The 13408-nt window shown below is 31.5% G+C and overlaps 1 protein-coding gene across 1 annotated transcript; it reads right to left on the bottom strand.

Annotated features, from left to right (window-relative positions):
- Positions 1-4578: 4578 nt before the first annotated feature.
- Positions 4579-9678, bottom strand: SAD1 (Small nuclear ribonucleoprotein family protein). The gene is made up of 4 exons (XM_039031937.2): positions 9421-9678; positions 9194-9317; positions 5518-5590; positions 4579-4857 (listed from the first exon to the last, which is right to left on the bottom strand). Exons 1-4 carry the CDS (start codon positions 9452-9454, stop codon positions 4825-4827), a joined length of 264 nt encoding a protein of 87 aa, XP_038887865.1. The 5' UTR covers positions 9455-9678; the 3' UTR covers positions 4579-4824.
- Between the last annotated feature and the right edge of the window lie 3730 nt (positions 9679-13408).

Raw genomic sequence — 13408 nt, 5'->3', positions numbered from 1 at the left:
TATTTTCAAAAAATAAGAAACGAAATGATTGTCAAACGAGACTTAAATAACTCAAACGAGACTTTAATCGTTGGATTATCATCAGATTAGTACATCCCCTAGTTTACTTGATCAGACTATTTAAATAATATCACTTCATACAATATTATATAACAAGCAACAATGTTGTATTAGGAAAACAGTAATGGGTCGATAATAAGGATTTACTAGTTCAACCTCATTAAGAATGGTCTCTAAATTATTTTGAAGTGTCCAACTCATATGTTCACAAGCTTTCAATATAATATCAAATTTAATTTTTTTAACTAAATTATAGAAAATACCCTTGAAATTTATACTTTGTTCAAAAGCACCTTTGAACCTTCAAAAATTTCATTACCAACCTTAAACTTAAGAAAAGAAAAAGAAAGTTGAAAGTACCACACATTAGTTTTTACAAACTATTAGTACTTTGTTTCAAAAATATTCCTGAAGTTTTAGAAATTTCAATAGTATTCTTAAACTAATTGCTTTAGTAATATCCTTGAATTAAGAAAAAAAAAAAGGAAAAAACTAAAAATTACTCGTATCATTAGTAATTAAACGAAAAATATTTAGTATCTTGTTTAAAAAATACCATTAAACTTCCAAAGTTTTTACTTCCTTCAATTAAGGTGTACGTGCTATAGTAAGAAAAGATAATTATATAACCACCAAGGATTTAATATATTTAGATTTAGTACACAAAAAGAGAGACATATTGAGAATATAGACAATAATTTTTAGGACAGCCAGTAGGAGGGAAAATAAAGAAAACGTGTCCATTACTAAATTTGTACTAGTAATATTTTGTTGTTCCCATTCAAATGAGTTTATTTATTGTAGTCAATTAAAATGATTCATCGTTTTGCTTAGTTTTGAAGGGAGATTTTGAATTTGGAACTTTGTGAGATTTTGTATTTTAATTTAGTTTTGAGTCATATTTAAGTGTGGAGAAAATTATTGTAAATTTGGATAAATGGAACAAAATGAGAATATTTATAGAAATAAAAATGAAGGAATCTATATGAGTTGTTTTCAAGACAACTTCAAAGAAATTGATTGATTAGGTGAAACTTTTTATATTTATGTTTGGACATGTTTAAATATGAGAGTTTCTTATGTTTTTTTCTTAAAAAAAAAAAAAAAGGTGTAATATTAAAGATGAGTGGAGAAAAAAATTAGGAGGAATGAAAGAAGTTTTAGAAATTAAGGAATAAGAGAAGAATATTAAAAGGGTATTGAAGAAGTGAAAGACAAAAAGATGAAAAAAGTCTAAAATGAAATAGAGGAGGAGAATGAGGTGATAGGGTATAGATAAATTATTTTGTCCATCAATGAAGGTATTTTTATTTTTATTTTTATTTTTTGAAAGGTTAAGGATATTAATATAGTTTTTTAAAAAATTAACAATATTTTTGAAATGGGGTAATATATGATAATTTTATTGACCCAAAATTTGGATCCCATAATAGAATTTAACCCACTTTTTAAAACTAAAGTTTTTTTTAACCTATTACTTGCATCATCATCCGCGAAAATGATCAAAATGATCTTATAGTATATGTGTGTTTGGATCTCAACCCGACTCTTGCTCCTTGCTCCCTTGCTTTCAATCTCATAACTCTTTTTGTTCACTTCTTTTAATACAAATAGTGAGAGCAAAGAGTAAAAAGCAAGAGTAAAAAATAAAATTATAAAAAACGAGAACGAGTTTTAAGAAAAGAGAGATAGAAGAGTGGGAAAGCATAAACACTAAGAAGCAAGGTAAAGAACGAACCAAGATCTCAATGCATGCACGATATTCTATTCTAGTAATTTCACATTGGTAGGATGTAAGCAAAAAAGTATGAGTGTTCAAAAAACCCGATGACCCGAAAAAATCGATCAACCTAACCCAACCCATGTGGTTTGGGTTGGGTTATCAATTCACTTTGGTTGGGTTGGGTTCAAATAAATGAAAATTTTATGGGTTGGGTTAGTTCATGGATTCACCTAATATAACCCAAACCAACCTGAACCAACTCGAATTTATTATTAACTTTATTACATATTTTTTTTTATTACTTATAACACAATTATTTATACATATATTGATTTTAATTTTATTTAATTCCAATATTTTTTTTGAATAATTTATCTTCAACAATTCTTAAAAGTAGTTTCTTTACTCTTTAGAAAGAACATTTTCACTATATAAATTGAAATTGAGTTGTTAATCTTAATTAAATATATGAAAATAATTACATTAGATTTTTACATATTTATGTTTTGTTTCTTTTTAGAACAAAATTTTAAATAAATGAACCGATTAATCCGAACCAACCCAACCCAATATTTAGGTTGGGTTGGGTTAATTTTTTAATAAAGGTTATTTGGGTTGAAGAAATTTACAACTCGAACAATTGGGTTGGGTCTAAAAAATCTTTCCACCCAATTCAATCCAACCCATGAACACTCCTAGTAGAAAGCAAGAGATAAAAAAATCACGAAATACTGGTAAAATATCACAATATATCGCTAAAATTGAGAAATCAATAAAGATTTTAAGGATAACATCTTTTTTATCTTAAATCGTTGAAAAATAGTCGATATATCATCGATTATTACCGATATTTTGATAATATTCGTCGATATCTTATTTTTAGAGAATGGAAGCCTCTATATTTAATATGATTGAGTTCATCTTGTGTTGTCGAAAGCCGACTTGGCAACTTGGTTAATAGTGGCTTTATTATCCTTAAGTGGGCAGATCTGAAATTTGCCTTCATTTTTAAAAAAAAAAAAAATTCCAGCCTTTCTTTTTGTTTCATTACAAACTTACACCTGACTTTTCTCTCTTTTCTTTGCCTTTAATTTTATTCTCTCAATAACCTTTCTATTTTATGTTCTAACCATTTTTTATTAATATTATATAATTATACTTTTCAAATAAACATAATTTATAGTTTGTTTTTCTATCCCTACTATTTACAATCTTCATATCTTCCTTATCTATATTTTAATTCTTTCATTACCATTTGTTTCATATTATATAATATAATTTATTTTGTGTTATTATTATATTAATGTTAGAATATCTCAAGAACATGTTATTTATTGAATTATGAATTAAGTACTCATTGATCCAACTTTTAATTTACAAGAACTTTATATTTATTTATACAACGTTTAGTCCTTTTTCTTATTGTATTAATGCATATGTTTTATTTTAATTAGTGATATAAGTGTTCAAAATAGTAGTATATGACTTAAACAAGTTTATTCTAAATTTTCACTAAAAAAATGTTTATAAATTTTCATGATATCCGTAATTTTTCCTAAAATATTTGTGAATATTTAAATATTCGTCGATATATCCATAAATCTGAGTTATCGATAATAATATTTTCGTCTTTGGCAAAAAACAATATATATATATATATATACTTTTTAAAAAGAAAAATTTTCACAACTTAAAAAAAATGTCAGTATTTACAAAAATAGCAAAAAAAATATTGAAAGATACTAAAAGACTTCTATCAATGATAAACTTTTATCAGGTTCTATTCTCGATAGACTACTTCTATCAACATCTATGAATGATAAACTTCTATCAAGTTTTATTTCTGATAGACTACTTCTATCAACATCTATCAAAGAACATTGAAATTATGTTATTTTGTATAAATAGTTTCCCTTATTTTTCTATTTTTGAAAATCCTCTTTTAAAAATAGGTCAAATACATTTGGATATTTTCAAATGGATCACCTATACATTAAACCAAAAATTTGTCAATATATTAAAAGCAAGGATACTTTTGAATATTTTAAGTTCAAACATATTAATAAAATATTTGAAAATTTAAGGATATTTTTTAAATAAAAGTATTAACGGTTTTCGTCAAAAACTAACCATCAACTTTTAAGTTTTGAAACAAATAAAAATTCGAGAGTATTTCTATAATTTAACCCAATCTTTTTCAACTTTTTATATAATTCATCTAAAAAGTTCAAAAAGTATCTAATTGGTAAAAAATTTATCAAACACAATTGAAAATTACAACTTTAGACACAAACCTAAAATTCAAAAAGACCTATTAGATATTTTTAAAATTCAAGGACTTTAAGTACAAAATTTAAGTTTAGAGACCTATGGACACTATTGAAAAATTAAGAAACCAAATAAATATAAATCTCAAAGTTTAAGGACTAAACTAGATTAAACTTATAATTTAACTTAATAATATTTGTTTGGTTGGTTCGATTTTCAATTTGGCTCCTAAACATTTACTTTAGCACAATACAGCTCTACAGCTCGCTCTATTTTAAATCTACATTTTAGAAATATAGCAAGTTTGTGAGTTATTTTAAAATGGGTAAAATCACTTTTATCATTTTCAAAATTACCAGAAAAATGTTTTAATTCATTTAAAATCAATTTTAATGGTATAAAAAATGTATTTAAAAGTGTAAAATTAAATATTGGGTTGATTTTGAGTAATTAAAGGCATGTTTTATAGTCATTCTAAACCTAACAAAAGTGATTTTAATAATTTCAAAATCATTCTCAAACATAAATGGACTAAACACAGTCAAATTCACTTCAGAATTAAGCCAATAGATTTCTAATGGAATCAGTGAAGAAGTAGGAATCTAACACTGATTCCTATTGAAGAAACTAAAACACTTTACTTCAATCAAATACATGAAAGTTGTCACCTGAGTCATTCTACATCAAAAGACAATGGTGGGTACAAGGAGGCAACTCACAACAATGGTGCAAAAGTTTGCCAACCAAAACCACATGTTATTCATATTCCACTTCTATTCTGGGTCGGGTGATCCACCAGGAACGAGCTGCATACAAACAACAAAATGTTTTAACAATCATACAGTAACGGCTAAAAAGACAACTATACCAACTTGCATGCACATTGAATTATTTTAGAGGACAACTGAACCAACATCGTATATCTCATAGACAACTACTAGACCCGGAGTTTTTTTTATCTATACGTTCCTCCAGTTTGTCTAAACGAGTCACATGCATATTGACTAATTTTAAAGATACATACCAACTATATTTGTGAGTGTCCAAGCCAGCTTACACTTCCCTCGACTAATCTCATTGGACATGTTGTCTAACCCTATAACATTTGGAGGCCAAGAAAACTTGTAGGATAATAAATTCTACATGGGTGGCCACCATGGATTAAACTCATCCCCTCTTAAGTCCTTTATTAAATTCATAGCCCTGGTTCTTACTCACATGTTCCTCCTACAAATCAATGACATAGAAAGTATATGAATTTGAACCATTGGGACAAACAACGATGGTTCCCTTAATTAAATTACTATCACTACAATTATTAAGGCGTGAACTAGACATCACCCATGGCCATCATGAAGCTTGGCCTCTTCCACAATCATTGTTCATTGGTCTAGGAAATCGTCCACAGACGTGTGGCTTCTCTCAAACAAGGGCATGCGAACGTTAAAACTGTTATTGTCACTTACAATAGCAATGTTGTTCCCATTGAGTAGAATCTGATCCAGCTTTGTTATCCGTCTCCCCTCAGCAGTGATCTCACTACCATGTAAGATAGAAAGAGTTGAACCATATAGTAGATTGTGTTTTGATTAAAACAAGGAGTCATTAGGTTCATAACAAGACAGCAACTCATGCACACCATGAACATAAAAGACGTGCCAAGATAGAAAATTCAGGCTGAATAGAACAACACTATATTTTGATTGGTAGAACAGAAATGAGAGTCATCAATGGTGATATTAGCTCCATCTACAGTTACTCTCCCGAATGGTTCATGTGTTTGTTAATAATAATTTAACCGTAGGCTTTATAGAGCAACCCCGTGATAGAATGAAACAGTTAAACTAAAGATGATGAACTTATGACCACTTCAATCTCTTAATGATATCTGTTTCAATTGGGGGCTTTCTTGTAAGGGCTCAAGGATTATGCCTTTTCATGATTATCTTTCTGATGTTTCTTTATGGTTTTTCTTCTCCTATTAAGTCCACTTTTTATAGCCTTTGATTCTTTTTGTACTTCTTTTCAGTTTTCTCTTTTAGTAAATGAATTCTTGTTTCTTTGTTTTAAAGAATAGATATATATATAGAGAGAGATAGATGTATATCTCAATTCTCCATATTAATCCAGTACTGAACAACAGAAATGAGCAGAAAAGAGTTCTAACAAAAGCTTGAATGGCGAGCAAATTAGGAAAAGAAAAGGGTCAATCATAATCAAAGACAATGTAACAAAGTTTCGTATTACTACTAGTGTACACACCAAAGGTTACTCCTGTTGTCGGGAACTAAGGGGAATTCAATTCAATTCACATTATATAATAAAAAATATATATATATTTACATCACATGAAGGATATAAGAAAAGTCCTAATGATGGATTGATTAAAACATCACAATCACCATATTCTAAACTTGATGCCCAACTACGACCTTACCAATCTGTCATGGAGAAAATTAAGCAATAATCTGCTAGCTCCACAACTAGAAAAGGAAAAGATAAAAGCATAATAAACATTAAATGTCCCGACCCCAGACCTAATGAGTAATGAGTAAAGACAAAAATTCATGATCACCGTCGTCGAATGAGAAACATAAAATCTGACAAAGGCCTAACTGTCACTAGGGTGCCTCTCGACCTCTCTAAAGGTCCTATTGTTTCTCTCCCATAAACCCCACAAGATATCACAAACCTCTACTTGCCACAGAACCTCCTCTTCTAACAAGAAGAAAGAACTCCACAATCATCTTCTTGTAACCTCCGTGTCTAGCACATTGAAGTCAAACACATCAAAAAAAGAGTTTCCAAAGAGATTATGAAAAGTTGCAACTCTTATACCAAAAAATAAGAAAAGTTGCAACTCAAAAAAATATGATCAAGATTTTTTGGCCTCCAACAAAGACTGCAACAAAAGGGCCAAACCAAACTAGAAATTTCTAATTCTCACAAGCCGATCTAAAGTGTTAACCCTTCTGTGGATAATCTGCCACACAAAGAAATGAATCTTCATTGGGATCTTCACCTTCAACAGACACAAAAAAGACATACTCACTGGAGAGGGATTCAACAAGCACCAAAAAAAAAAGGCTACAAGAACAGCCCCCAATGGCGTTGGGACTTGGGACTCCAACAGCAAAAGTTCCCTCTTTTCGGCCTAAGGACAACCTCCACAATCAAAGATAAGAGAGCCAAGATGTCCATGTTTCCTTGTCAGATAACGAATGACGAAAACCAAGCAATAAAAAGGGAAAGCTCCAAGGTGAAACAAGGACTTCAACCATCGAGCAATTTCTTGTGAAGGATAAATGATGTAAACAAGGAAACGAAGAGCAAAGAAGACGATCCCCTACCCATTTATACTCCCAAAAATAAGTATCCCTACCACTACCCAAAGCGCTGAATTTTTGCAAGTGCCTTTGACCCCACCTAACACATGCAAACGGATGAGGACCATGTTGACTCACTATAATCCTATGCCAAAGAGTAGTAGACTCAAGAAGGTGCCGCAAGAGCCATTGTCTAGCAAGGGTTGGTTACGAGCCCTCACACTCCCCCCAACTCTAATCCCAAAGATTCACCAACTTCCCCACCATCTGCCAACTCACCAACTGCATACTTCACCCCTCATCAACCACCTCTTACAAAAAATCTGTAATAAGCTTCTCTAGCATATTGCAAATAGAACAATGGGGATCTAAAAAGGGAAAAGAAATAAATAGGAATTCTATATAAGATTGAGCTAATGTGGGTCAATCTTCCACTCTTAAAGAAAAAGCTTCTCTTCCAATTAGCAAGTCTTTCACGCAATTTCTCGATAACAGGGCTCAAAAAAGGGAGATTTCTAATTATGGCCGAGAAAGAGACCTAGGTCCTAGGATGAGAAGAAAGACCAAATCTCACAACCCACCAAGTTAGCGCACCTTCCGGCCTCACCTAGGCCACAGTTGAAATACACAATTTGACATTTTTCCCTATTAGTTTTAAACCCTGATAGTGTTGAGAAGATATGGTCCAGAACAATGAAAGATTCGAGCCAAAAAAGATAGTATCATTAGCGAATTGAAGACGAGACAAAGAAACTCTATCTTGTTCCACTTCAAAGCCCCTGATGATCCTGCCTTCCGGCCCTCTCAAGACTATCTTGCTAAGAGTATCCACCACAAGCAGGAAGAGAGAGGGAGACAATGAATAATCCTGTCGAAGGCCTCTCATAGCTTGAATCCTCTCCGAGGCCTTCCTGAACACTCAACCAACATTTACCTACAACTTTGTGAGAGACTTTGAGAAAACAGCACAAGCATATGGCAACCCTCTCTCCCCTATTACTCAATTATACCCCCAGAAAATAAACAAAATTATACCCCCATGAAAATAAACTTCATCGACAAAATGTCAGCAGAAACGGGGCATGGATAAGGTAATCCTCCTCTCTTATTAACTATTTTCCTTCTATTTCAACAAGGCATGAGACTATCAATCACTTTCTTCAACTTTTGAATGGCATGTTTGGAAGTGATTCTAAGATGGTTAAAATCCCTAGTAATTTTCAAAATCACGTAAAAAATGCTTTTAATCACCCAAAATCAACTTTAATAGCATGAAAAATGCATTTAAAAGTGTAAAATTAAACATTGAATTAATTTTGGGATTAAAAGTGTGCTTAAGAGTAATCTTAAACATGACAACAATGATTTTAACCGTTTCAAAATCACTCCCATACATGCACAAAGAAACCTTGAAAATTTGAAAATTTGAACAAAGGGTTTCTAAACCTTAACTCAAAATCTCTCCAAAGCCAACCTCCAACCCCACTCCTAAGATTGGAGAACAACAGAGGAGATTCAATGAAATTGCATCCTCAAGAATTCAAATTGCTCTACCGCAATTTTCTCTCTCCCTCAAATTATGTTTTCAATCCCTTAAGCATAGACAAATACAGCATTCAGCCTAATATTTTCTTCTATTCACCTGAAATTCTCCAACGCTAAAATAGACACATCAAACACTTTGTAAAAGAAAGTGAACAAACAGAAGTGACTGAAACAAAAAAATAAGTAAATAAATAACGCAAAATACAAAACATATACAACCCACATAAGCAAACCAAAGAAAAATGAGTTTAGATCTTGTAGAGGCCCTTACTATTCAGTAACATCTTCAAGAACCATGTTGACATAAACATCGAATCCTCTGAGAGTGCCAACAAGCTCTTTGTCGCCCTTCATAATGACCCATATTTTAGACCCTATACATCGGTCGATTAACTCTGCAAATTCCCACCAAGAAACCCAGTAAATAAGAGTTCATTTCCAGCGAAATTGAGGGGGAATGAGAAATAAAGCGGAGGAGAAGGAGAAGCAGAAGCGAACCCGACGGTAGTAGCTGCGAAGGATTGTTAGCCATGGATTAAATTTTTTTTTCTGGGAACGAGAGCGAATGAAGAAAGGGCCTGCGAGTTGAAGCCGGGAAGTCAGTGAAGTGCAATGAGGCGCGATGGCTTATTTCCTTCGACAAGTTATCGATCGTTCACTTCTCTCATCGATTTAGAACAAGAAAGATTTGAAATAAAGGTATTTAACATTTTCTTACCGATATAAACTTTTAATATGATATGTTAATCGAAAAATAGAATCTGATAAGGCTAAATAAGGATTTGTATTTAGTTTTTGGTTTTTTTATTTTCAAAAATTAAATCTACTAACACTATTTTTTCATCAAATTTATGTGTTTGTTATCAACTTTTTTATCGATGATTTAAAAAATCAAATAAAATTTTGAAAACTAAAAATAATAGCTTTTAAAAACTTATTTTTGTTTTTGAAATTTGGCTAAGAATTCAATTACTCTAATTGAGAAAAATGCAAATTATTATAAGAAATGAGAATGAAATATGCTTAAATTTCAAAAACTAAAACAAAAAACGAAATGGTTACCAAACGGGATTTGAGTAATTTACTTTCAACTTCTACGAAATCCTCCAAAATTCAAACATTTGAGTCAGGAAAGTTTTTTAAGTGAAAACGAGATTTAAAATCACTTCGGATTTTAAATTCATTCGATTTCTTGCAATTCCAAACAATGAAATTCATTTGAAATCCATTATAAATTAAAACTCTCAAAATCACGAGTTTCCAAACAGGTCATTAATCTTTGACATAGTAAAAATAAAATAATATTTTATTCTATTTTTTAAAAATCTTTTTCGACACATTACGGCCTTTTTATTGAGTGATGTCTAGATTGCATCTAAGTTTTTTTCCACCACATTTATAAAGACAAATTTTCATATGAACAAAGGTGATATTAATAATTGCTTAGTACTAAAAAAATTCGATTGAAAGAGATTTAAAGATGTGTCTACTTGATCTCTAAATATGTCTAACTAATAGATATTTATCAATCTTTGGGTCGAATGATAATTTGGTGTGTGTATTGTCATAGATGTACTATAGTATCTAAAAGCATCAAGAAATTCAAGTATAATCGATAGTAGATAGCGCACACAACAATTAGATGAATTAATTATATATATATGCGTGATGAAATTAAATATATAGAAATGAGGTGAAATGGTTTCAATGTGGTATAGCTTAGAAATTGAACGCAAATTTGTTTATCGCCTAATGCACTAGCACGAGTATAAACTATAGTGTTAGCAAGTGGTAATTGGAGCTACTCTATGGTTGAATGCCTAGGGACAATCATTTAAATCATAGCAGCTGAAATCACTATCAAATATTTGGCACTCATTGAATCAGTAGTCATCGTATAAAATAAGTTTTATTTTTAGGTTGAACACGACTACGCACTATATTGGTTCATTTTACACCGTCCCTTTTTATAAACTTGCAAGTAGTTGGATTGTTTTTAAAACAACATATGAACTAAGGTCACGTTTATTAAATTATAATGAAAATTGATGTAATCGTAATAGAATCTCATCAACGAATCAATTATAATGAACCTGAATCGTAAATGTATTAAATTGTTTTTTATCACATTTACTTAAAGTTATGAATTTTGTCATAGTTACTGTTACCGTTACCTCTGAGGGTCAAAGCGTAATGATACAGTAAATGTATCAAAATTCATAACTTTTTTTAGAACATTAACCGTTAACGGTAACAATACGACATGTTTTTCAGATGCAATTGGATTGAGCATGCTTCACTTGTCAATTGATTTGCATTTTTTTTATTACAGATTTGGAAGTGTACCGCATATGTCAATATAGACACAAAACACAAGTAAATAACACCAAAGATAATCAAATGAGGCTCACTTTTTACATCAATCACAATTATTACCTTTGAATTGGGATAAACGTGACCTAAATTCCTTCTGACTCCTCTTTAGTACTTTCACACACCTTTACCCTTTTGATGCCTAAAGCATGCCAATACTATCAATTGGCCAAAACAAGCCCAAGAAATTTGAATAAACATTCTCTAAAGAAAGATTCAAGGACATAATTCATTAAGTGTATAAACTAACTCGTACTAACAAGATAAGCAATAAAGCCTTAAACTAAGTTTTCAAAGAGATTTAGCTTATGCTAGAAGATCATGATGCCATTACATTCATTAAAGATGGTGAAGAAGACGTAGTATAAATATAAACAAGAAAAAAAAAACAAAACAAAACCCAGTAAGATGAAAAATTATAAGGGGAAGCAATAACTATGGTGATGTCATTCCCCAATAATACATTTTGTATGGAGGTGGAAGTATTTCTTTTTGTAAAGGAATTATGGAGAATTCTCGAGTGAAGAATATAGTGTTTTGCTTAACTCATCACCTCATACAAATATTACTTAAATTTCACATTTCAATTATATAATTACGTGTGGGCGCTCAAATAACTTGCTTACCCAAGTTATCAATTATAGATCAAGAGGTCGAAGGGTTCGATTCTCCAACATGTTGTTCAATTAATAATAATAAATAAATAAATAAAATTTACCGTACATTTAAGTAAATTGAATTTTTAGTAGGGTCAACTTAAAAGTTGAACATAAATAAGTGTTAGCAATGAATATGTCTACAAACTATATTTTATAATTATTCATGAACCAATTATAAAATAAACTATATTCAACTAACAAATTACTCAAAACTTTGTAATGTAAGACAAGTCGAGCATAGGTTAACTGGTTAAGACACATGTCACTAACTAAGAAGTTAGAAATTCTAACCCCACTTATAGATAATGTTAAACTTAAAAAAAAAAGTAAAATAGATATTCAAACTCAATCATAAAAAATAGTTGAAATTTGATCACAAAATCAAACAATTAGGAGATTTGCTCCATGCAAAAAATAATAATAATAAATAAAATAAAATAAAATAGTCAAGTTGGTCATCCTAGTGAAGTGAAGTCTCTGTCATGAACGGTGTTATATAATGAGACGTTAACACTTCGTGATCAGGTCTTATACAAACTCTTTGTATAGGACGCCCCCGCTCGCATGTCCTCTACACGAATTATCAGGATCAGACTATCTGTGACAAGTCACAACACTTGTGACCATTCCATAAAGCGGGTCGCATCCATAACATTACCAGGATAAGGTTTCCCTCCTATATCCATATACTACAGACCATTTTGGTTATCACACAAGACATGATCCACTTGTATGTCACCATATATATGCTTAAGTTACATACAGATAACCAGAGATCATATGTTTATTGGTTTGTGGTAAAGCAAATAAAACATACAACTGAGCAAAATAAAGATATGAAGTAAATATCATATATTATACAACACAAGCGTTCATATAAACTGTTTACAAACTACAGGACACGAAACTTTAGGGCTCAACCCCAACAATCTCCTACTTGTCCTAAAGCGAAGTGGGGTGTACATAAAACTAGTACAAAACAATAAACTAGGGCATAAAAGCCCAGTACAAGAAAATCTCCTACTTGCCCTAGTCCAGCTACAAGCGATCCTGTAGACCCATGCTCCGTAGGTGACCCTCAAACACTGTAGCTAGAACAGCCTTTGTAAACGGGTCAGCAACATTGTGCTCCGAAGGGATCTTCGTGACGATCACGTCCCCTTGATGCACTATCTCGCGGATCAGATGATACTTCCGCTCTATGTGTTTGCCACACCTGTGACTCCTCGACTCCTTGGAGTTCGCCACTGCCCCACTATTATCACAATATAGGGTAATGGGCCTATACATATTTGGAACAACTTCTAATTTTGTCAAGAACTTCCTGAGCCAAATGGCCTCCTTAGCAGCTTTGTAAGCCACTACGTACTCCGCCTCCATAGTGGAGTCGGCGATGCACCCCTGCTTAGTGCTTCGCCACACTATAGCTCCTCTGTTAAGAGTAAAGATTGACC

Source organism: Benincasa hispida, chromosome 5, assembly GCF_027475165.1.
Source record: "Benincasa hispida cultivar pf3 chromosome 5, pf3_genome.v1.1, whole genome shotgun sequence".
In the NCBI taxonomy this organism is placed as follows: domain Eukaryota; kingdom Viridiplantae; phylum Streptophyta; class Magnoliopsida; order Cucurbitales; family Cucurbitaceae; genus Benincasa; species Benincasa hispida.
The sequence above is the reverse complement of the archived record's forward strand: the minus strand, read 5'-3'. Positions and strand labels throughout refer to the sequence as shown.

Coding starts and splice junctions, on each gene's coding strand:
- SAD1 (XM_039031937.2), bottom strand. CDS start 9,454: ATGGCTAACAATCCTTCGCAGCTACTACCGTCGG. Junction 9,318..9,420: donor TTCGCAGCTACTACCGTCGG/GTTCGCTTCTGC, acceptor GGGAATTTGCAG/AGTTAATCGACCGATGTATA. Junction 4,858..5,517: donor ATGGGAACAACATTGCTATT/GTAAGTGACAAT, acceptor GTTTGTATGCAG/CTCGTTCCTGGTGGATCACC.